General features: G+C 40.5%; 2 protein-coding genes and 1 long non-coding RNA gene across 3 annotated transcripts in view; 2 read left to right on the top strand and 1 right to left on the bottom strand.

Moving 5' to 3' along the window:
* The window catches only part of pth2ra (parathyroid hormone 2 receptor a), a gene marked incomplete at both ends in the record, with an annotated part of 76,966 nt that extends 72,378 nt beyond the window's left edge, over window positions 1-4,588 (top strand). Inside the window, 2 exons of the mRNA XM_080753008.1 lie at window positions 2,693-2,734; window positions 4,187-4,588. Of these exons, the coding sequence (XP_080609134.1) occupies window positions 2,693-2,734; window positions 4,187-4,588 (444 nt within the window). The remainder of the gene's footprint in view (window positions 1-2,692; window positions 2,735-4,186) is intronic.
* LOC308308325 overlaps window positions 1-26,349 on the top strand; it is an 839,845-nt gene that overhangs the window by 130,140 nt on the left and 683,356 nt on the right. The gene's annotated exons all lie outside the window — the stretch shown is intronic.
* LOC308308112 (polycystin-1-like protein 2) overlaps window positions 17,327-26,349 on the bottom strand; it is a gene marked incomplete at both ends in the record, with an annotated part of 69,821 nt that continues 60,798 nt past the window's right edge. Inside the window, 8 exons of the mRNA XM_080753480.1 lie at window positions 17,327-17,500; window positions 18,310-18,441; window positions 19,519-19,620; window positions 20,613-20,823; window positions 21,352-21,512; window positions 23,751-23,878; window positions 24,498-24,631; window positions 25,605-25,932. Coding sequence (XP_080609606.1) covers window positions 17,327-17,500; window positions 18,310-18,441; window positions 19,519-19,620; window positions 20,613-20,823; window positions 21,352-21,512; window positions 23,751-23,878; window positions 24,498-24,631; window positions 25,605-25,932 — 1,370 coding nt within the window. The remainder of the gene's footprint in view (window positions 17,501-18,309; window positions 18,442-19,518; window positions 19,621-20,612; window positions 20,824-21,351; window positions 21,513-23,750; window positions 23,879-24,497; window positions 24,632-25,604; window positions 25,933-26,349) is intronic.

Raw genomic sequence — 26,349 nt, 5'->3', positions numbered from 1 at the left:
TGTGGAAACTATGTGCTCAAATAATTATGTTCCATTCACAACCCCTTCTGGGAATTGAACCTCTGCCCTGCGGAAAAGTAGAAGGATTGCAGGTCAAGCGTCTCAACCAGTAGACTACCATGCTCCTTCATGTATTAAGAGAAGTGTCTAAACAGACTCTAACAAGTTCGAAAAAGATTACAAAAAAAAAAAAAGCTGTGTTGTATAAACTTGATTGATTGATTGATTGATTGATTGATTGATTGATTGATAGATAGATAGATTCCTTTATTTATCCCGTAGGGGAATCACCCAGAAGCTGCATTTTGTGGATTGGAGGGGAATTAATTTAAAGAAACATAAACAAAAAGAAATCACGTTGTTATGGTTGCCATAGCAACTGTAACAAACTTTAAACTGTTGAGCCATACAATGCCCATATTCATATAACCTTATCATATATTTATTTGCCATGGAGAAAAGTACATTTAAATAATGTCATTATTATAATTTTTCTCCCCTACCCAGATTTGAACCAGCGCTAAAACAACGTGACATTTTCGGCCACAGAATGATGACAAAACACCTACTAAGCTTAAGTTTCGTTTTCAATAGCAGTAGCTGGGATAAAATAGCAAAAGCCATTATCAACCCACAGAATAATGACAAACACCTACCGGGTAGACAGTATGCCAGCTACTCTCACCATTCAAGGCTCTTATTACACATGACAAATTCCCTTTGAATGGATTGATAGCATTTGAAATGGGTGGTAATAAACAATATTCAAACAAAAACATGGATTCTGACAAAGTTACACCTATTAATGAACCTTTACATCCCATTTCTCGCTGGATAAAAAAAAACGAAACAAAAAAGTACTCTACTAATATCTTTCTTTTGTCTTTAGGTTAATGTTTGTGTCGTAACTCACAGGATAGATTGTATGGATCCAAATAAATGTGATGGGATTGTATAGTGTTGTTTTTGTCATTCTATTTTCTATTTCCCTTTATTATTAATGGCCATTATTTTTTTTTACTGACACCTGATCAAACTAATCAAATGAGTGCAGACTTATCTCTGGTTTGTCTGTAATGCAAGCTTGGCAACTATCCATTTATTTGATAGACCCTCTAATTTGAAATAATTACTGTAACCCAGTAATGCCTGCACATCTCTGGTTGTGGCATAAGAGAGACGGCATAGCTCAGGGGTAGAGAAACCGTTATTAGAACACGAAGGGTTCCCGAAGGGTTCCCAGTTCGAATCCGGGCTCCCCCTGAGTTAATGTCGAAGAGTCCTTGAGCAAGACTCTGAACCCCTAGTTGCTCCCGGTGAGTAGGCTGGTGCCTTGCATGGTTTCCTCCGCCACCGGTGTATGAATGTGTGCGTGAATGGGTGAATGTAATGCACAATCTATGTAAAGCGCTTTGGATAAAAGCGCTATATAAATGCACCATTTACCATTTTAGAGACACATACAGTACATTTCCGAGTTCAATGTTAAGCACAATTGGAAAGCACAACCAAGAAATTGTGTCTCTTATCTTGTTCTATCCTCGTCTTTCATACTGCTTGTAGGCCTACTGTGCAGCATTCATGAAAGAGATATGTGCATGAAAGGGGGCATGAAAGGGGGCATGCTAGTATTATGCAAACACACACAAAGCAGCTAGGAGCAGGTGTGCTTCGTCTGCTCAGCTCCTTGACAGGTGCTCAGCTACAGTTAATTCCAAACTTTAAAAACATATCACAGTTGGGGGAAAAATGCAAGGCTGTTGGGCTCAGAAGCAATTATATCAGGCTATAGTTATGCTCTGATGAAGGCTCCTGCTGAAATGTGTTAGCCTGATCAATAAAAAGCATGTGCATCCACAGATATCTGTATCTGTCTTTCTGTCTGTGGGACATCAACCTGGGACGGATTCCATCTTGAATTTGCCAATAAATAATTAACTAATGGTAATTCCACTGATACAGTCGCATTCCTTGAGAAAAAGAAAAACTATGGCTTTCTAGTAGGGATGCACCGATATGGAAAAGTTTGGGCGATACCGATATTTGTTTATTTAGTTTTTGTGTTAATTCCCCTTTTTTGTGATAGGGAAACAAATGCAGCTTGGTAGACTACAGATAACCAGATAATCAACACACCAACATAGCCAGCGCAAAAATGATGCTTATCAACAACAGATAAAAATCCGATATTATACCGATATCGGCAAATATCGTCCGTTACCGATATGTGGTCCTGCTTTCCAATATTTATTTGTCAATTTTGAGTATGTTCTTAAGCTTGCTATTACCAAAATCAATTAAAATATTTTGTATACATTTCTTTAGGGTTTCTTTGCGTACAGTATTGTCCCGTCTAATTTGTATAACATTTTGTACAAAGGGCATGGGGGCTCTATTTGTTATTTAATCTTCATACTGTAGATGACAAATCCACTGAGAAACTGATACGTTCTCCACGGTCATGGACGTTTGATTGTTTTGGCACCTGGCACATGTCTCTCTTTCTGTCTCTTTCATTGATATATTATGAGAGCTCTATTAGATTTTCAGCCTTTGCCGAGGGGTTTGTTGAAGTGAGTCATGTTTGAATGCAAGCAGATTTAAATAAATATATCTTTCCAGATAGAAAAGAGGACAATCACCATATTTTACCTATTGAGAAAGATTTCAAATTGAAATGTTTTCCTTTCAGGGGTTCTTTGTGTCTATCATTTACTGCTACTGCAATGGAGAGGTGAGTGAATGTCCTTCAATTTCAGGGACGTTTACACTGCGTTTTTGCAACGAGAATTCCGCTAAATTAAAAGTCAGATATGCCTTCCGTTCAGACGACAACAGCATTTTCGGGGGTTAAAAACGGTAAGAAGTAAGGCCGGAATTTTGTGTGGAAAAGCTGACTCCCCTCTCCCCTCGCGTCACCGTGTGAACAACAGAAACGCAAGAAACGACAACACATTTGGGCAAGCCCCACCCTGCCAGTGTGTGATTGGCTGAAAGACTTGCATGCAGCAGTCCAATGCACTACAGTCCCTTGAGCCGCATTCGGACTCAGAAGCAGTCCCCTGGTCAAAATGTACTATTCTGTCCATAACGGCACATAACTCGGTAACAGCGCCACCGTCATGGATAATAATTTAATAATAATAATAACGTTATCGCCGCAAAAAAAAGGTTGTCCGCGGTGGCGGAAAAAAGCGGCATGCGAACCTGTGGTGTATGGATTGAAAACACAGTGACAAATCCACTAGGCCACTGAAACTGGTACTGAGGATGGCATTCAGCCTTTATTAGTAGGAGAGGAAAAGCCTCGCAAACAATGAATTAGAATCGTCTATCCGTGCGTCACTGCCACCTAGCGAAATTACATGGACACTACATCATTTCGGCTTCATATGAACGCTGGATAAAAAGCTAAACGCAACGGCGATGTCCTGGGACCTCGCCGTTTTCTCTACAGAGCGTTGCCGTCTAAACGGGGTCTCAGTGTTCACTCATTTTTGTGGAAAAAGATTTGTTGGGTGAAACGAATGAATTAACTTTTCCGATATAATAAGACAAAGGGGAAAAAAAATCGATTTGAGGACCGACGTGAACTCATAAAAAAAGAAAATCCTTCCTCTCCTCCCCATATTCATTGCCCTAAGCCTGAACAGATAAACAACATAAATATGCATGTCTTGTAAGCCTCTATAGAGACTGTAATTGCACAAAATGACCGTTATCAATCAAAGGTCTTCATCCACCGATTTCTCGATTCTCATAATGGTGGCCATTTTGTGTTCAGGAGAATAAAATGGTTTTGCAATGACTGAATAATTGCTTGACACATAACGATGAATGGACGCTAATGTTCCACTAATAGAATGTCCAATCAGAATATAAAAAAAACATGTCTCTGATCGGAATAGTTTCAATCACTGGGATAAGTTCAATCACATAATTTGGAGCACACTGTTAGTCACCCCTCTGCTCTTCTCTACTGTCTCTCTATAGTTTGTCTAAATAAAGCAAAACTACCTGAAATTACAAATATATATTGTGTTTATTGATGTAATGAACTATCAGATAATAAATAAATAAAAATCTGCCCTATATTCTTTTAATCATTAGCTGCAGCATCATTGCTTTTGTGATATAACGAAAGAAGGCTATTCACAAGCAAATGTCTCCTCCGAAATGACACCAGGTACAGACGGAGATAAAGAAAACGTGGACACGCTGGAATCTGGACTTGGACTGGAAAGGCCCGGTGGTCTGTGGCCACTGCCGCTACCGCTCTGTCCTCAGCGGCTTCAACAACAACAGCACCAGTAGCCACTCCCATCTGGCTGGGGGCGGACCCTCCACCCGCTCCACAACGCTCGTCTCCAGTCGCGTCTATCGAAGTATCGGCCCGCCAGTTGTCAGTGCGCACTCCACTCTGCCGGGATATGTGATCAGTAACTCAGACCCAGACAGCCTCCAACCATCCATACGGGAGGAGGCGGAAGACAGCGGACCCAAGCAGGTTGATGATATCTCCCTGAAGGAAACACTGCCTGTTCTGAACAGCAGTACCACAGCGGAGGACGAAGAGGAAACACTGTAGAACACTGAGTTGGTCGTAGCTCTGGTCCATAGCGTTAGATGGAGTTCTCCTTAACGCTATGTCAGTGATGATCCGGTGCGCCCTCTCGTCTGTAGTAAAAATTTCAAATACAGTTTCACTACTCACCAAAACGAAGACGACTGTAGTGAGTTGAAAGCCTACTCTATTTAATGGAAGCTAAGGGCGAAATGAAAAATAATCCCCCTGACGGAGACGCTCTTCCTGGTTGAAGACTGTTTTACGAAACAGCGCTTCCAACGTCGCAGAGCCGAATGACACCCAACAAGACTAATGCTCCTGTTAATGCGGTCCTCTGACCAGCACGGCATTAGTGAGTTGGCGCCGTGATGGCCATAGCGAAGATTACAAAAAAGAAGTAGTGTCTCCGTTGGGTGGATTATTATTCACAGGGTTCCCACACATTTTTACCAATTAATTCCCAAAACTTTTCCAGAATATTTAGACCAATTTCCAGGACTATATAACAATAATTCAGCTCAATAACAAGTCGCTTACTCCTATGTGCAATGCCAGTGGTTCTCAACCTTTTCAGGCTGTGACCCTTGAAATAATCATATTTTAACTGGGGACCCAGCACCTGACGAGCACTAAGAGTTGAGGAATTTTGTACAACACGTTTCTATTGTGAAAATAGCAGATCTACATGCTCACAACGCCTCAATTTCCGCCTCTAATATTTGACAATTTGGCCAATGTTTAATTTGTCATTTCAGAGGTATTAACAAAATCAAAAACCAAAGACAATGCATTGCTATTTTTCCAGGACCTTCCAGGACCCTTGATCAATTCCAAAACTTTTCCAGTACTGGAAAAATATTTTTCTAATTTCAAAATATTTCCAGGAATTTCATGACCGTGGGAACCCTGTATTCATTTCGCCCTAGAAATGTATTTTAGACGTATGGTGGGGGGCACAGAGTGCCACCACTAAGTAGAGTAGGCTTTCAACTCTCTACAGTCGTCTTTGTTTTGGTGAGTAGCGAAACTGTATTTTTTATTTTTACTACAGACGAGAGGGTGCATGCGCAGCCTTTCCTGCTTGCGCACCGGATCATCACTGACATACTGTAGCGTTAAGGAGAACTCCTAACGCTATGGACCAGAGATAGGTTGGTGGTATGGACAAGTAAACAGTCATATCTTATACATCACCCCTTATGAAAGGCACAATTAAGTGAAAAATAAATAGCCTGTGCTTTGAAGTGCCCAAGCTGAGGATATCTACTGCATGAAATTATGAAATGAATAATTTGTGAATGAGTTTTGAAGTAAGCTCATAGAAAATAACAAGACATACTTAAGGTCTTATACCTGGCACTAGATGGTGTTGGGTGTTAGGCACAACGCAATTACTATAGCTATTTTTGACGCCTAGGGCCCATGTGGTATAATTACCAAATCTGCTTGGCTCATCTGTGAGTAAGTAAGTGATTGTGCTTATAGCACAGTGACAGTGCAGATATTTCCCTAGAGCACATTATTGGCATTACGATGCGCCTACGTACAGTAGGTTGGTTCACAACACGCACACATTGATTACAATCAAAATAAAACATTTTACAATCACTTGACAAAAATATGCCGCTGCTAGTGTATGTGTCCCCAAAGATGAGTGATGAGGATAGAGAGGGAGAGAAAAGAAAGAGAGACATCAGTAAGTAGCCTGCCTACACTTTTTGCTGATGTAATATGTTCAAATTATATATTGTCATGTAAGAATGTCGTGAATCCATAGCATCCTGGCTTTCTTTATCTTTCTCTGTAGCTACAGTAAAGCCACCATCAATATCTATGTCACGCTTTAATATGCAATTAAATAAAACCCTAACTGAGAGTAAGCATGTGATTATCAAGCTGATTATGTCAAAATATCCCAGATGTCTCATAAGGACATAACATGATATGACATGACATGTGGAGACCAGGGCATACGAGCGGCGCAGGGACCTTGTGTCCTGTCAGTTACGTTTTATCACCAAAAAAGTGAACTAGGTGTCTAAAGACGGCGTCTTTTGTAACATAGGATAGCTGTCCATTGAGACGAGGCTCGTGGCTCACGTTACCGTAGGCAGTAGGCTCTTTGTGTTGGGATTGAGAACGCTTGTGGCAAAGGAGAGACACGCAAATAGGCCTAATATTATTTATTTTTCTGTTTTGGCTGTGATCGAAGAACTGAGTGGAGCGCAGAGCAAGAGGTGCGCAAGTCAGGTTGAGCGACGGAGCAGGGGGGCTAGTGAAGCGACACGGTGGCCGACCAGAGTTATTCGCGAGCGGGACCTCTGGAGCAGGGAGTGGGATTTCTACTCGCTCCGCTCCACTCGTATGCCCTTGTTGGAGACATTAGGTTTAAGTGTTTCTGAGCAACAGTGTTTGGTCCACATGTTTTGGTAAACAGAGAGCTTTATTATTACTGCTGCTCCTGCAGATGGTCAACTGGCTAGAGCTATAGTTTAAATGACAATGGGTAGGAAAGCAACCATTGTCAAAGGTGCCGTTCACCTGAGCCCGTTTTCTAGAGAAAACTGAGAAATAAAATGTCAGATATGCCATCCGTTTAGACGACAACAGCGTTTTTGGGGGTTGAAAAAGCAACAAAATGAGACCACCTTCCAGAGTGGAAAAGGCGCTCCGCCTAGCGTCTCCATGTGAACAGGAAAAATGCAGGAAACAACAAAATGTTTGATGTCATGGCTCACGTGCAGACTAGAGCCGAGACACGCCGCAATGGTGAATGTAAACAAGGAAGTACAAGCGTCAAATGTGTCAAACGTCTATCCGGAAGTGCGTCACCGCCACCTAGCGACATGGCATGCACATTACAGCGTTTTCAATCGCATGCGTTTCCACATGAACGCAGAATGAAAAGTGAGAACACAACAAATCTTTGCCGTTTTCTCTAGAGACTAAACGTGGCCTTAAAGGGAGCATACGTGGCATGCATAACTTGCATCGCTCCCATTTTATATCGTCCCTGACTTGCATGTTCCCCATGCAGTCTAGTTTGTCAAAATGGAAATAGCAAACGTTACGCGTAGTTAACGCCTCGTATTCTGAGGGGAACATTCGCTAGAAATGTTCAGCCATTACCCTCCTCATCTCAGGGAAAAGGAGGTAGCTTGCCCATTGTGAGTAGGTATTAATCTTTAAGCACACATGGTATACTGTTTACATCAAGCACCTTATGTACATATTTCATACTGTTCATATCGATATCTGACCTGTTTTTTATTTTTTTTGCAACAATGGGGGTTCCACCACACCTCAATCAAGGTCTGGTCTAGTGCATCTTCCGGAGCAGGCTCGTAGACATGAAGAAAGGAGGCACTGGCGCAAACGCGGACATTTGGAGGCTTAATTGTTTATTCACAGGGACAGGGTGCAGGCAAAAAGAATATAACGTCATTATCACTTTGAAATTGACCGAATGGTCAAGGCTCCAAAAGTCCATAGATACAGTTTTTGGCATTTTATTTATACCTCCTAAAGATCCCATACAGTGCATGCAAGCCGGCAGAATGATACAAAAATAAACTAGAAGCAATGCTATACCGAGCACAGGTCTCTGCCAGATCAGGTAGGTTACTTTGGCCTCCTGGTGGCGCTATAGTAGGCCATTGTTAAAAGGGTGCCATGTCTTCCTCTGCCTTTCACGGCAATCGGACGCTGCATGATTTGATTTTGTTCCAAAAATTTGTTTTGCAAAAGTCGACTTACTGGTGGAGCTATAACAGGCCAATGTGAAAAGGGTGACATTTGTTCCTTGACCTAGTGGGATTGTGTGTGCAAAATTAACAGAAATCGCAAGCTGTGTTCATGATTTGAGGCATTTCATTGAAAACGGACCAATCCTTTAAACTTTGGAAGCCAATCAGAATGGAATATGGAAAATCGGACAGATCCATGTTAATCACCTGACCGTAGAGATACTGTCTACCGATTTGCATGATTAGGAGTAGGAGCACTGTCAAAACATTTGTTCTGGAAAAATTTGCCTCGTGGTGGTGCTATAACCCGTGTGAGAAATGTGGGGCAGAGGTTCTGAATTGACTGTCCAAAAGTAAAGTTCCCAAAATTAGGAACAAACACTTGACGGCTAAAGTCGAAAAAACAACAAACCACGACTTAAAGAAACTGAAACGCAGGATATGCCCTTTCTATGTAAGGACCCTGTCAGTTTTTCCTTGGTGTAGTCACCTGCAAGCCCCAAGCCAAACTGAATCCTCATCCCCTGACTATAACATACTGTACCTGCCTTTTGGGGGGATAAACCATGCACAATGAAAGTAATTTGTATCAATTATCTCAAACAAAGGCAAACCAAGGCCCATGAACTTATCTACAATTACATAAATCCTTCTTAAACATATTTTCAATAGAAATAGCCATAGCCATAAATATTTCAGGTGCCAATTTCTGCCAAACACATACAATAAAAATGCAAAACAACAGGAACAACAGTGCTTGCCACCTTCCACTCAACAGGATTGCCGGCACTGCAGAGGAGAGATGTGACCACCCCTATTAACACCCATATTAAATGTACACCAATGCTTTAAAATATTAAAAGTTAAATACAGAGGATGTTAAGACACTATAGCCTATGCCACACAAATGTCCATAAACAAAACAAACAAAACACCCTGTAAATAAAAAAAAGGCTCCAAATGTTTTCTCTAGTGCCTTCTTTCTTCCACTTTTTTCCTTTTTCTATTATTTTACAGCTTTCTTGAAACTGCAATGATGTCGCTTGTATGACAAAGAATTTGCCCACTTTTCTGTAAACCTGTCATGTGACAATAAAGTTGATTTCTGTTTATGTATTTAATCGTTTATTTTTTGTATTTTGCTGTGCTGGTTAATGGTTATGTGTAGGGGATGACAGGTTAGTCATTGTATTGCTGTACTGATGAATATATGCGTTCATTGATGCAGTGCTGCTGAGTCTGTGCTACTAATGTGATTTTATGTTTTTTGTGTGTGTGTGTTTGTTCACCGTATGATGCAAAACCAATTGACATTCGGGAAAAATAAAGTTTTCTTTCCTTTCTTTTTCCTATATGTTTTCCGGGAATCCCATTGAGAGCAAAAAAAAAACTATAACTAAAATTTGAGCCACATTACAACAAATCACAGATACAAATAAATAAAGCATAGGCCAGGGTTACATTAGACGGATGCAGTCACTATGAAATGTGTCCTCAAGAGTACTGGTTCTGAACCTTTTCAGGCCATGACCCCTGAACCGGGGTCCCCAAAATAATCATCTGAAGCATTTGAACTGGGGACCCCCCAACAAGCACTTGGAATTGTAGGTGTTAGGCATAATATTTTGTTTTACTCGGTTCCACAAATTTAAATATTGTGAAAATAGCAGATCTACAATGCCTTGCTTTTTTTTTTTTTTTCAATTTGTACAATTTCTGACCAGTTTTTATAGTATAGTATTTTTTCTTCCCTTGAGTTATTAAAAAGGTTTTAAAAGTCCTTCAATTGTCACATCACTGTCATCTGGGGACCAACTCCAAAATCATGTGGGGATTACAGGTTGAGGACTACTACGGCTCATGAGGACCAATCGAACCAGTTTCAGAGATTGTGTCATGAACTGTCTGGTGTATGCCCTTATTTTGTAGTGTAGTCCCAGTGTTTCCTGTTTTGCCTTGTTTCCATTAGTGGGAGAAATATGTGAAAAAGGTGTTCACTTCCGGCAGAAAGCGTGAAAATTTGCACCTAGGGGTATTTTTGTGCACTGAATTCAGAAATTGACGGTCCCAAGCACTTTTCTCAAATTCACTTTTCTCTCATTCACTTACCATAGGGTTAGGGTTAGGAAAAAAAGACCCCCCAAAAATCTTCTTTAAGTAGCATGTGAGGGGTCTATCTAGGGGGTTTTCATGATTCTGAATCCATTCCAAGCATTTGTTTTGCACAAAAAACATTCCTTGGGGAAGAAATGGACCCCACAAACTATGGTTTAGTGATGAGTCATCACTTTTCAAAGTTTTGTTTTGTCCATTTCTCGGAAAGGAATGTTTTCCGTGCAAAACAAATGCTTGCAATGGATTCAGAATCCCAAAAAACACCTAGTTTGACCCCTCACATGCTACTTGAAGAAGATTTTTTGGGGGGTCTTTTTTCCCTAGTATGGTAAGTGAATGAGAGCCACCAGATCCCATGGGAAAAGTGCTTGGGACCGTCAATTTTTGAATTCAGCGCACAAAAATACCCCTAGGTGCAAATTTTCACGCTTTCTGCCGGAAGTGAACACATTTGCCTTTTTTTGTTACATATTTCTTCCACTACATGACCTGCCTTGTCTCACCTGTCCTGTGATTAGTAATTGTGTTCACCTGTGTCTTGTTTAGTTGTAGCCAATCATGTGTTAGTCCTGTCTATTTAAACCCTCACTTCCTTGTGTTCCCTGTGAGATTATAGATGTTTGTTATGGTGTTTTGTCCTAGTGTTTTCAGTCCTTTATGTATGCTACTGTTCCTGAGTTTTGGGACAATAAATCCCTGTTCATTGGATCTGTTCTGCTTCTGAGTTGTCTATTCTGCATTTGGGTCCTACATCTGAGTCTCACCGTGACAGATTGTCCTTAAGTTTGTTCCATTTGTGTGGAACAAACTAAATGAAAGCTAAATGAAAGCAGTCTTTCCTTGTTCACTGTTCATACGTGGATTCACTGTCCACACTGTACGTGGATTGATCTATCTAATGTGTCGGTGAATGTCCAGAACATTTCGTTTTAATGGTGAGGATACATACAAAGGCTACCACCACACAAGGCCTTATGAATAAATAAAGTTTTTTCGCCTTTTAGAGTATGAATACCTGTAAAGGGATTTGTGTTTAGAGACCTTGTAAATGACTTAGCCTTGGCTTTGAAAACCATCTGACGGAGAGATCGTAGCCAACTGAATATAGTTTCTGTAATAGAACATAATGGTCAACACACTATCAAATGCTTTAGAAAGATCAATGGAAATTGCTGCACAGTGTTGGTAATTATACTGTAGGAAATGACTAGATCAGAGATTCAAGGATCCTGATATTGCATCTTTCCATATTGCAGGAATCCCCTGAGGTAAGGGTCAAATAAAGAATATGGGCAAGTGGTGAAGCAATTATACATGCACTAAGATGCGGAGGTGTATGGATAAATATCATTATGCACCATTTGACCTCTCTCTCTCTCTCTCTCCCACACACACACACACACACACACACACACACACACACACACACACACACACACACACACACACACACACACACACACACACACACACACACACACACACACACACACACACACACAGTAGGCTATAATTATACGTGTGCATGTTGTTCTGCTCTATTCTGTAGACAAATGGAACAATGGGGGCTCGGGTTCATCATGTCTGGTGCTTCATGTTTTCATTGATGATTCTGAGAAACTGCAGCAGTGCCTTTATCCTAGCAACAGCAAGTGGGTGGTGATGGCGAGACGACATAATCAAAGCAAACTATATAAAATGTTTTCCTCAATTACACCCTGCTGTTACTAAATGCCGCCGATGAGATATAATAGATGTATCGTGGTATAACATGTGGTGCTTGTGTAAGCTGGATCATATGCATGCACGTAGGCTGTTTACTGTACGCCAGTGGTGTAGAGTAACTAGTATGTGCAAACTTTAGTTACTAGTTAATTTGCAGATTTTAATTATTATTACAAAACATACATTAACCACTTCAACCCTATTTAAGTTTTGGCTATTTGAAAATAACGTGTCACATCAATGCATTGTAGATCTGCTATTTTCATTTCAAAAATATTGGTGAACCTGTGAAATGGGACATAATACTGCATATTATTTTTGGTGCTTTAAGTATATTTTGATGCCATTACTTTGGAACTTCTACTGAAGTAAAATTGGATTACCAGACTTGTAACAGTTTTCGTATTGATACTTTTAATAATGTGTACCCGTTCTAAATGGGTAAAGTAGGACTGTCATCTAAAGAGGTACTGTCACTTTAAAAAGTAATCTTAAAATATTAGTTAATTTGTTTATGATGTCATTGTGAGAATGTGCAATTATAAGCCAATCAATTGAATTGACTGTAGGCTATAGACTACTTACTGTACTGGTCAGCTGTTGTTGGGGGGCGAGGGGCAGATTACACTGTGAGTTTCAGACTATTTCAGACCGTTTTCAGAGAGACCACGTGACCTACTGTATCATACTATTATAATTTCGGGTGTGTCAGCGGGCCTTTAAGTAAAGAAATAATGGAGGGGGCGCCCTCTGGCCTTCTGGTCCAGGCTGCGCAATTATGCCACTTAGGCATTGCCACATAGGCATGGATGCCTGGCTGCGGCGTCGGTTCGATTCCCGATCCGGACGATCTTTGCCGCATGTCACTCCCCATCTCTCCCCCCACTTCCTGTCAGTCTAATATCCTACCAGTAAGACTCCCTAATCGGGAGATAAGCGACCAGGTCACATGTATGATCGGCTACTTTTGACTGTTTTCCCATATTTTTTTCCCGGCGGCGCATGGGTCCGCGGGGGGCCCCGGCGGTGGCTGGTCCCCCGGGGACCCCCTGGGTGCCGGCCCCGTCTCTCCCGGTCGCTCGGGGGCCGAGTTACAGCCTTTTTAGCGGGCTGCAGTGGCGGGCTGCATGGCTTTGAGTATTAACAGTGCATCTCTGCAGTGGGTGAAGTATACTTAATTGGTGGGTAGAGAACAATCGGTGGCACCTTGTCCACACCATTAACACAATCACGTGTAGTGTGGTCCCCCAGGGGAGCATAAAAAGAAAGATGCAGAGTTGTTACCATGTCCCCCCCCCCCCATTCAAGTCAACAGGGAAAATGTATTCACCAGTAAATTATCTCAACAACAATGTATCTTTTAGCAAAATGCAAGCCCACATACATATGACTCGAGTTTGTGCCGCCAAAACTGTGCAACAAGTAGTCCGGCAAACTTTTGGGGTTACTCTATAAAGAAGAATAAAGTTGGACAAGTACTATAGTCTGGTTGCTAGGGCAACCACACTAATTATATTAAGTCAGCCGTTGATTTTAACCTAATTTCTTTATGCAGATCATTCAATTATACTATTATTACGATAAATCAGAGGTGGATACAGAACTCCTCAAAATCAGTACTTGATTAGCAGATACAGAATGATCTCTCCATCTCGGCAAAACTGTACATTTTATCAAAGGCCAAAAAGCAACATTTCTAGCTATACCAATCTGTTAGACAGATAAAAACACTGGTCGGGGCTCTTGGGACAATGTCACTTTGACCACACTTGCACATCTTGGTACTCTAGCATTTATTTTCAGAGAAGATGCCTCTGTAAGTAAAACAACACATTACAGTATGTACTGTAAATAACTGTTGACATTTTAAACGTACTTAAAACAAAAATGAGTACTGCCCTAGTAAAAAAAGTGTACAAATGTAAAAAAGTACAAAACACAACCACATACTGCATGGATCTGTAAAAGATGATTGGATTTGGATTCTAATAATTATGTAGTTAATAGGCACTTTGTTAAAATGGTCTCTGAATCTGTGTATTACAATGACCATACAGTGCAAAAACAGGAGTCTTTTATAAAACCAAGATATTGTTAGTCACAGCACACAGTATAAACAAACATATCTGCACAGTTCTCATAAGCCTACGTTCCTTTAAAACTGCTCTGATAAGCCACTTACAGGCGGCTGCTACTCAAAACTTTTAGCCTAACCTTACCTATCCCTTATCTACCCCTGACCTTTCTATTGTAAATACCATTTATTTTTGCTTTGTGTTTTTACGACTGTTTTTCTTATTTCTTCTGCATAGTACAGTTTTATCTGTCTGTCATTCAATGTTATACGAGTAAAAAAAAAAGGATATCGATGTAAATAAGCCATGTGCTTTCCTGAGTGTAACTTCTAATACGTTCTTCAATCAATCAAACAAAGCCTGCACCAGTGATATATCGGTTTCAGTCACTTTAAGTTCCATTTTAAAGAAAGAATGAGAGCAGAACTGTAAAAGTCTAATTACGAGGGGATGACTCAGGGGACAGCAGACTACCAGTGCCTACCCGGTATCTGAATAATAAGTACCTGAAGTACACTTCCATGAGTGCTGGAATTCTTCTATTTTTAATTAGGTAATCCACACGGTACAGTGGAAGGGTTTCACATTGTGATTTTAGTAAAAGGAAATAATTATATGGCAGTGATTGCACATGTGCATGTCTGCCAGTAATTAACGTATATTGTGCGGAATTGCAGGCGCAGCTTCGCCTCTATTCAACTGTGAAACAAGAGATCACTTTAAGCAGCTTGAAACATGGGGTCAAAGTAAAGCTGCAAAAATAAGAAGAGAATTTCCTGAAAGCCTAACTGGAAATACATCAAACTCAATGCACAGAACCAGTAACCTCTACCTCAAAGACACAACAGTAATGTGAAGGAGCTACACTACTGTAGACCTCCAGGGGTCCTTTCAGTGTGTTCCAGGGGGTCCCCAGTTAAGTAAATGGATCCTCGGGCTGATGAACAACTACATGCTGACAAGAAACATCCCAAAGATCTGGAGAAAAATTATTGCTCTCCTCAAACCGGGTAAAGACCCAGCATATGCAAAGAGCGATCTCCCTGCTATGCCAACTGTTTGAACGCATGATCCTCAACAGGTTGTGCCCCAGTTGCTGAACCAGCCATCATGCCTCAACGAGCTGGATTCCGATCTGGCAAATCCACAACAAGTCAACTCAGCCCTAGATAAGCTACTGCTCTACTACAAGCCCAATCAACTACACGCAACGCAATCCCTGCAAAGACTCAAGTCTGCTCGTTCCATCTCAAGAACTGGGAAGCCGACCTCTTAACATCCATCTTCTTGAATCAAGAGACGAATCAACGTGCTGTTAGATCCATCACTTGAAGTAAACGATGAGCAGACGGCTGTGTTTACTTTCCACAGAGCTTAGGCGATTTCCGGTTACTACGCTTTTAGCGAAACTTACGCATCTACGTAACGTAGGTATGTAACTAAAGGTATTCTAGAAGTTAACCGGAAATCGCCTAAGCTCTGTGGAAAGTAAACACAGCCGTCTGCTCATCGATTACTGCAAGTCGTGGATCTAACAGCACGTGGATTCGTCTCTTGGAACTATAAAAAGAAGATTCATGAAGAAAAAAGTAACTTTGGAACTGCGCTTTTGTCTGTGTATATTTAGCCGCATTTTCGCTGTGAGGATGGAGTCGAGACGACTCGGGAGATCTATGAAAAGGCCTGACAATAACAGAAATCCACCAAACCAGGTAGGGAGAATCCGGGGAGAAAGCAACCATATATTCTGACTCTCCATATATAAAAGAACTTCAGGTTCTATTGAATGTGGAGAAGTGGACCATACGATGCAGCACTGCCTTGTCTGCCCGCTACTACCCAACCAGTGCAGCTTAAACGATCTCGCAGAGTTCAATAAAGCAAAGGACTGTAGAAATGGGAAACAGTCATATCTGCTTCAAAGACACAAAAAGAAGAAGAATGCACATTCAATGCACACAAGATGCACATTCACCCAATTCCACACACATTGACACAGACACACCGACAGCGTTTAATAATAATAATAATAATAATAATTATACTTTATTTGTATAGCACCTTTCATGACATGAAATGCAGCTCAAAGCGCTTAACAGAGCAGAAAAGTAAGCACAAGTGCTTAACAGAAAAAATACAATGATTACAATAAAGCAGAACAAAAAATAAATGAAAACAAAACACTGAAGAACATTTAAAACATCAGTAAGGACTCTACCATAAAAAATAAAAAAATTAAACATTTTCAGAACATTGCAGACTTCAATAGCAGCACAGGGATTTAAAAAGCAATAGGTAAAGAAATAGGTCTTGAGCTGTGCTTTAAAGCTATCCACAGAGGCTGCCTGTCTTAGGTGTAGTTTCACACCAGGCCTTCTCAACTTTGATTGGCTCCCACACAGTTTCCAAGAAGCTTTGGATTGGAACTCTAACTGGTGTTAGTAGACACAGTCTAGACACATTTATGAAGAAAGTTATTGGTAAAAGCATTTATTTTGCAGATGGCTAAAAAATGTGTCATAATAATGATTGGAAAGAAATTGATTGTATTGTAATGGCAGCACTTATTTGCAACATTAGTTAAGTGCAATATTGGCTGAGTGAGATAATGGTTAACATAGCTCATCATTTTGTACACAGCATTAACCCCCACAAACCCCTAATTTAACATCCCACTTGCCTTCTCAACTTTGATTGGCTACCACAAAATTTCCCGGAGGAGTTGGGTTGGAATTAATTGAGGTGTTAGAAGAAACCTTCAAGAAAACATTGGTTAAGAAAGCTATTGGTGAGCAATTATTTTGCAGATGACTACATAATAATAGATACAAATGTGATTATATTGTAATGGCAGCACTTCATTTTCACACCAGCACGCCACAGGTACATGTGATCATTTAAGAATAGTTTCATTATTCCTTAATCCTTGACCTTGACTATCAGAACATAGTCAGACTAGACACCTTATTTTGTTCACTTATAATTGCAATGGAAATTAACATTTTCCAATTATTATTCCCCGGGGGTGCATTTCTTCCGCTAGACTAAAAAGCTCATGCTTGTAGAGCTGCTATTTTCAGCAAAAATGCATAGAGACTTTAAGTGGTTATGTCAATAGAATTGTTAAGGATCTTTTTGTCATTATTAAACGCAGAGTCAGAGCCACCACTCCCCTCAGGGCTGGTGTTGGGACTTGGAGCTTTACATCTGATCCCAAAGAGACTGCAAATCTTCATCAACATCAGGTCAACGATCTCCTCCTCCTCTGAGGGCTGGGGAACAGGGGAAAGACAGCGGATTCAAGTGGTGCTTGTGGAGTAGAGGTGGACAGTAATGAAAGACATTTACTTGAGTACTGTATTTAATTACATGTTTCAAGTATCTGTACTTTACTTGAGGTTTTTCTTCTTTTATTATTTTTTAAGCTCATGACTTTCCCTCAACTAATAGTTCAAGACAAATATTGTTCAATTGACTTCACAACATTTCTGGAAAGGGACCCCTGGGCCCCAAACTTACAAACAACAGTTTGTTCCGACGAAGCAATCTGATTGGTTGAAATAGCTATCTAACCGTGATGATAATGAGCATTATAGAACGGGTCTCAGCAAACAAAGATATCAGCTGTGCTGGTAGCAATATTTCTATAGAATATCTTAATTACAATGAAATGAAGTTGACGTGTTTTAAGGGTAACTGTTGTATAATTGCAATATTACACTCAAGGGTTGTGCTTTATCATGATTATTACTTAATTATAAGGTATATCCAGCAGAAAGACTGCAGAACTATGGGGATTTTACTATTGCAGGTATTTTGTATAGATGAAATTTGATCCAAACAGTAATTCAGTTTGATACAAGGGTTTGTATCGCACGCACGCACACACACACACACACACACACACACACACACACACACACACACACACACACACACACACACACACACACACACACACACACACACACACACACACACACACACACACACACACACACACACACACACAGACAGTATATCTCATAACAATTAGTATTGGTACAATAAATAAATACCAATAAAATGACAATAAAACTACCTTGTGATGCAGCTGCTCCTGGCTAAAGGCTTCAAGGATGACGGAGATGAGGAGGTTGAGAACCACGAAGGTCATGAACACGATGCATGATCCAATGAGCAACGCCCCGAGCACTGGACTGTTGTCCAGAACCTGTCAACAGGGGCGTCACAAGGGGTAGGAAAGTGGGACTGAGTTACTGGGGCCCAAGGTGGAGGGGCCCTAATAACTTTATCTATTGAATAGCAGATATACAAGCTCACAGCGCGGCACCGAGTGCCGCGCTGCAAGCTTGTAGATCAGCTATTTTTGAAAAGTTGTGAAAATGTGAAAATATTTGAATATATGTATTTTTTAAGCGAACATTTCTAACTCAAATTTTGCTTCTGGGGGTCCCTGGAACTAAATATTTTGAGATCGGGGTCCGTGGCCAAATACATATCATCTTGGGGGTCCTTGACATAGGTTTCTTGCACACATTTTCAAGATAAAAAAAAAAAATAGCAGATATACAAGCTCGCAGCGCGGCACTCGGTGCCGCGCTGTGAGCTTGTATATCTGCTATTTTTCAATAGTTAACATTCATGGGGGGCCCGCAGTGAATCCTTGTACCCACCCAGGGCCCAGAATTTGGTGTGACGCCCCTGCCTGTCAAGGAGGCATCAGCATCAGTTCATCTGAGCTGATACCGACTACCATGGTCCAATGAACATCCACTCATCCAGGCTACTGTGTACATCGACTAAAACTTAAACCACTGCTAGCAAGTTCTTCAAAGAATAACATGGAAAAACCTCCACCTCACTCCACAACTACATTGACATCAATATGAGCTGAGCCCACAGGGAGATGTAAACATTAGAGACGACTTACTCTATGCCACATTTTTTAGTCTGATCCCGATTTTCGGAGAGACCTAGACAACTATTAATGACGTTCTGACTGACATTTTGTCAAAAAGCGCAACATTTGCTAAAATGTGTAAAACTTTGAGTATTTACCTCATACACAAAAAATAAATATAAACTATTTTTATAAATATATATTATTAAATAGCCAGTTCAAAACGAGTCACAAAGCGCAACTGCTATTTAAAAAAATTATAATAATAAAGATGCCAGAAAACGCTTAAAAATCTGGACGCATCGGCTGCATAATTACAGATGTCATAAAAAAGTTAAATAATGACCAATATGTGATCGGTCTGGCCGTAATAAAAATCTCACTGACCTCCTCATAATTGAAGATGCCCAGCTGCAAACTAATCACGTTCAGAATAGAGTCCATGAGAGTCTTGTATGAAGCCAACTTCCATCCATACAGCAAATTGCACTAGAAAAATACAGTAATACGTTACAAACGGAAAAAGAAATTTAACATTTATTTATTTCACGAACAGTGTGGATTTAAAAAAGAAAAGTAACTTTGAAGTAATACAGGACTGCGAGCTGAGTGTTGTTCATATATAATTATGAATATATTCAAGACAGGTTCAGTCAAATTATAAAATTGCTATAAGGGGAAAACCGACAATGGTTTTATAATTTAATGCATAATAATGGTACGGTATAGTACAGGGTGTGCTTGTGCGATAAAGGTGGTGGTACATCACAGGTGCACGCATGAGATACTGTACGTGAAAACCATGAAACAAATTGGCACAGCACAGTTTCTCTGAGGCAGAGAAACATCAAATAAAATCAAAAACTAGCATATACAGTAGCTGGAGCATGCATGAAATTCTGGAGAGCTTTCTTTTGAAACGAGGGACGATTTCACTGTTGCGCAATTGTCTGTGAAACGTCAGTATTCAGTCACTCAGTGGCTATAGCCCTGTTGTTAAGTCAAACAGAGGAAGACAGAAGAACCATGAAGGCAGAAATAGATCAACTGTCACAGATATACAAAGCGCACAGAGCGGCACCGAGTGCTGCGCTACGAGCTTGTAGATCTGTTATTTTTTAAAAGCCGTGAAAATGTGTGCAAATCTTTGAATATATGTATTTTTAAAGCGAACATTTTTAAATCAAATTTAGCTTCTGGGGGTCCCTGGAACTAAATATTTTGAGATGGGGGTCCGTGGCATGAAAGAGTTTGAGCACCACTGACATACAGTAGAAACATAGGTTTTTCAGAAATCTATAGAATCGGGTTAATATATTCAAAGACTTGCTCAAATTGTCATGGTTTTTCAAAAATAGCAGATCTACAAGCTCACAGCTTGCTGTGAGCTTGTAGATCTGCTTACACAACCTGGAACACAATTGCATTCCAGGTCTTAAACTTAAAGGGTTGGATGAGGGGGAAGAAATACACAAACTCACGGCAACAGAGTAGGCAACACACATGATGGTCATGACCAGCAGAAAGCCTGAGATGTCGGGCCAGGCACGCTGCAGCGTGGCCGTGATCAAGTTCAACTTGGGGTTCAGTCGAAGCAGGTGCCACAGTTTGATGGTGGCAAAGAGAACCAGGAAGGCCATCACATGCCCCAGCACAGAGTCAGCCATGGCTGTGTCATGGAAGTTGGCAAATCTATATGCAGCAAACAATAATGGGAGGGAAAAAAAGAGAATGTTTCACATGAACCCTAGCACAGGGCTCTTCATTAGGGGGTCCGGGACCCCTAGGGGTCCTCAGAGTTACTACGGGGGGGGCACCAAATCTTTGTGTGATAGGATCATGTTTTTTACATTAACCATTTGAACCCTAGCATCCCTATTCTGAGTGGAACATTAGCCAAAAATAGCAGATCTACAAGCTTTGTAAGCTTATAGATCGGAAAGCTTGAAGATTGGCTATTTTTGTCAAAGATTTTTGTAGAGGGAAAAGAAGAGCAGACTAAGTATTTGACGGTTCAAGTGGTTAAATGTCTGAATTATTCTCTCAGCTAAGGGGTCCCTGGCGTGAAAACGTTGAAGACCCCTGCCCTAGCAAATCTTCAAGCTCTCTTGAGTAATGTGTGAAGAGGCTAACCGTATATAAAAGGGTCTGTCTCTGTGCGGTCAGGTGTGATGCTTGCTGGTATCATTCACCAAAAGCAAAATGCTAAGTGATTCTTACTGGTCTTTGTGGTTTTGGTAATAGGTTAATTCCCAGTTTCCCAGCAGATTTCTTTTGATTAAGAGAGACAGGACACTCCAGCTGAGGGCAATGATAGCCAACTCGAGCAAGTTCCACTTGCTCTTGAAGTAAGTCCACCTCTGCTGCTTCATCAACTTGCCCTTTCAGGAGATAAAAGCAGAATGGAATAGTTTTGCAAAATGACCCAATTTTGTGTAATGTGTACATTATTGTCACTGCCGGGCAGAAACCTTTGCATGTTACATATTTTTAAATTTTTCATAAATGATTGTCCTATTTTATACTTTTATGCCAAATTAGCAAAAAAAGTAATAATTATACTATATACAGCATTGTATATTATACCTCTTCAGCTTCCGGCGCCGCAGCCAAGTGTGATCTACAAGCTTACAACGGTTGCATCTGCGACACGACGTGAACTTGTATGTCTGCTGTTAACCGGAAGTGTCCCGCAAATAATGCTACAGTAAATTCTCGCAGAAACAGGAGGATAAATCTCATCGCTTGATCGATGTATTTGTCCACTGTTGTATTTTAAACAGCCTTGACTGTAGCTGAATTAATTTAAGAAACAGAATCGTTGATTTCTCTAATGGATGGATTGCATGTGCTCTTCTGGTATGGTACTGTACATAGAAAGTGTCTTAAAAAGACAGAAAAGTAGCCGCACACACCGTAGCCAAAGTGCCAAAGTTTTATTGCTGGAAATATAATTCCTTGTCATCATGACAACTCAAAATGATGTTTTAAATATACATTAATACAATACAATATCATCCAGAAAGAAAACAGAGAAAATATTTGAATACAATACAGGCACAGCTACTTTGTCTATGCCTATGTACTGCAAAGAAGAGACAGGGTGATTGGATTCCACAAAGTGAGCAGCAACAGAATAGTTAAGATTCTTGCATCGCAGCACCATTAGGTGCAAGAATCTTAACTATCCTGTTGCCGCTACCTTTGTGGAATCCAATCAACCTGTCTCTTCTTTGTAGTACATAGGCATAGAAAAAGTAGCTGTGCCTAGGAGAGGAGGAGAGATAGACAAGTTACTGCTAAAACGCAAGGCTTTCTGGATTCAGTCTCTAAAAACTTTAACCCCGTTTGGCCTAAATAGATTTCGATCTTAAACCATTTTTATAACAAAAAAAAACATTTTGGTAATTCTTTTAAAATAATTGTCTAATCCTGACATTTCTTTCCCCTCTCTGATTCGCAGGCTGCCTACCTACCTCAGAGGCTCCTACTCAGATTATTCAGGGGAACAGTTAAATTCAGGACATTAATAGTTCATTTCGTGATCGTATTTAATTGCTATTGTATTGTATTCAGATATTTTCACTGTTTTCTTTCTGAATTATATTGTATTGTATTAATGTAAATTTAAAAAATCATTTTGAGTTGTCATGAAGGAATTATATTTCCAGATTTTCTCTCTCTCCATGGGCTTATTCATGAGGTATAACCCCTCCCTAATCAGCAGCTGACGTGAGGCAAGATAACACCTGATCCCCATTGCCCTTATCACAGGGACAGGTCCCATTAGAACCTGTGTTCTTTTAGATGAATGTGATTGGTTGTATCTATTGCAGGCACCCTATTTATGTGTAACTTGTAATGTGCTCTGTATACCCCGAAGAAGGCAGTTGTACTGCCGAAACGTTGGTAATTAATCCCTCTGTCCAACAATAAAACGTTGGCACTTTGGCTACGGTGTGTGCAGCTACTTTTCTGTCTTTTTAACTCTCAAATACCTGGAACGCGCCTGAGTCGCGTTCAATTTTAACCACTTTAACCATTATTTTATGATTTAACTTTAGAAAAATAGCAGATATACAAGCTCACAGCGCGGCACCGAGTGCCGCGCTGCGAGCTTGTAGATCTGCTATTTTTGAAAAATCGTGAAAACAAGTGCAAGTCTTTGAATATATTTGACCCGATCTTTGACCCTTCTTCTAAATCATGTTGTTCTCAAACTTTTTCATGTCAAGGACCCCCAAAATTACAGGTATTTGGCCACGGACCCCCATCTCAAAATATGTTGTTCCAGGGACCCCCCAGAAGCAAATATTTGAGTTACACAAATGTTCGCTTTTAAATAGATATATTCAAAGACTTGTAAAGAAAAATCATGATTTTTTCAAAAATAGCAGATCTACAAGCTCGCAGCGCGGCACTCGGTGCCGCGCTGTGAGCTTGTATATCTGCTATTTTTCAGTAGTTAAAGCAGTCAATAATCCTAGGCCAAAATGGGTAAGACACTTTCTGAGATTATACTGCCGTGAGCCGGCCCCACCCCAAGTACCTGGTGTGCGTAGCATTCCTGTGCACATGGTTCTATACATAGGCATACCATTCAAGTGGTTCATGCTTACCTGAAGAAACATGTAGTATAGGATGAACAGGAAGTAAATGACCTCGGCGGCCAGGACAAACACGTGGAGGCCACCAGGGGAATGGTAGAGACGGACATTCTGCAGCTCACTGCGGAACTGGAATGCTCCTAGTCCAGATGTAGAAATATCATTTGAAAGTTATCACATGTAGGTTCATTTAGTGTATTTACTGAGAACATAATATTATGAGGACTTCTAATTGTCACCCTCAACGGCATTGATTGTAAACATTTATAGTGAGTGTTATAACGCCCAAAAAGCGCATTATAATGCATTTCAAATGTGATTATAATGCATTATAGAGGCAACCTTTAAGTTAAGTGTTACACTTAAAGGAACATTTTTTTTTTTCCCATTGATTAATCACGCCATGGAGACTTCAATAATATTTTTTGTTTTTGTTGCGTTCCTAAGACAATAATTTGATTACAATAAATGTACCCACATTGATTCCAGAATCAATGGGGTAAATGTAAAATAATATAATTTTTGTTTTAGGAATGCGACAAATACAAACAAATATTATTGAACTCAAGTCTCCATGGTGAGTAATCAATAGAAAAAAAGTCATTTTGGGGATGAACTACACCTTTAAAGTCATGCAGCTCACACATGGGCATCACATGTGACATTTCATTATAGGAGATTTACAGAGTAAGTAGCATTGTAGACAGTGTAAGTAGCATTGTTGACAATCGGCAGATGTTGCAAAGTGCTCAGTTGTACCGATGGCCGTGGTCTCCAGCATGAGCGTGACGATGCAAAATAGGTTGACGTTGGCATTGTACACTGTAAACTGAACAAAGATGGCCCTCGTGTACGAATCCAGCCAGGTGTTTTTGAATAGGTACTGCAGGTTGCTGTAGACATGTTGTAGACACATTAGACATAGACACACTCAATGGAAAATGATACTTTTCACAGCTCAAAACTTTATAAACCTTATACTGTATTTCGACAGTCATGTTTTTTTTTTGTAGGGCAAACAAATCATGTTTCCATAGAATAGAAACATGATCTAAACTTTGCATCACTGATTTAATGTTCAGCACTTTTCAACTAATTTACTGCCACGATTAAAATTTTACTTTCCGGGTTGGACGCCACGATTTCCTTACCTTTTAACGTGGACGTGTGGTGTCCATAGTACACAATGGCGCACGGATCGTGCACGACGCGCGTGCACGCCGTTCGCCAACACAAAAAAACGCAGGTGAATCAGGAACAGAAACAGAGTAGCCTACAGAGAAACGGCTTGTTCCGGCCAAAAAAAAAAAGCATTTCCGGTTCCTGGTTACCGTCTCAGAACGGAAGCACTACCTCTAGGTTACTTAGTAACTAGTCTCGCGTGCACAGACTGTTGACTCCCGTGATTTGGAAATGCTCCCGTCATACAGTCTGGGGTAACGTAAGAAGAACGATTAGTATCCGGTTAAAGCGGAAGTGAAGCCTCCTCCTCTCTTCCGTTTCGTTTTTAACATCGCGCACATTTATCCTAATATAAATAAAAATCATCGAAGCATATTTAGCTTGCTGCTTATCAGAAATGACATTTTAAAATATATTTTCATGAACAGAAATGCCAGCTTCCACTACTCGCTGTTCAGGAGCTGTAGTTCCTGACTCTATATAGCATTCGGAGATTGTGGAATAGTTGTCTGGCTACGCGAGACTACTTAGTAACCCCGGTGCGGAGATACGATTTTGGATTATCTTTTATAAATTAAATTAAATTCTCAGGTTTCTCGGGCGAAGCAGCCTGGACCAACAGCTTTTTCTCTGGATTCTCGGGTTGGATCAGTAAATGAGTTAATAACTACAAGCATACAGTACCTGCTGGCATTTTGTAAGTCAGGGCCAAGATCTGCTACAAAACCTCCTCCTCTGTATAGCGCGTATCCCCAGATAGGGTAGGCTCTGATCTGAGACTGTGTCTGGTACTTCCAGGGAGTGGGACGGCTGCGTGAGGCGCTATCATTCACAGAGTGGTTCCAGCCTAAGCCATAGGATCCCATGTCCTCTACTTCCCATGAATATTGAGCGTTACAATCACGCACATGCCGTTTCATGGAGTCGGCAATAAGGCAAGCGTTCTTCTGCACCCTCACTTGACGAAGACGGGCACTGCCCACCAGCCTGGAGTTCCCATCTGTGATGAATCCTGCAATCAACCGCACCAATGCTTCTCAGACAATATTCTTTTAGCATTATATGATAAAAATACAAGAAAATCTGCGTCACAATCAGATTATATTATATACTAGCCAATGTGATTTTTCACTGTTTTTCACTCAGTGAAAAAATGTAAAAACTGCTATTTAACACCTAATACATCATATTTTGACAGACATGCTACATTTGCTATACTGTCCTACAAAGTCAAAGTGCAGTTAGTATGCAAAGAATCAACAATGATAAAAAAAAAAGTCATTAACACAATTACTGCCTTTTAATCTGAAGTTTGCTTGGTGCCTTGGTGCCGCGCCGTTTCCTCTGTAGGCCTCCGCTATTATTTTGAAGGGCCGGAAGGGGGTTGTTGTTGTGTTTTTGGATTATCACTTGACGGCAACGATTACGT

This window comes from Nannobrachium achirus, assembly GCF_963921795.1.
Source record: "Nannobrachium achirus genome assembly, chromosome: 22".
NCBI classification, from domain to species: domain Eukaryota; kingdom Metazoa; phylum Chordata; class Actinopteri; order Myctophiformes; family Myctophidae; genus Nannobrachium; species Nannobrachium achirus.
This window is presented reverse-complemented; position numbering and strand designations above follow the sequence as displayed.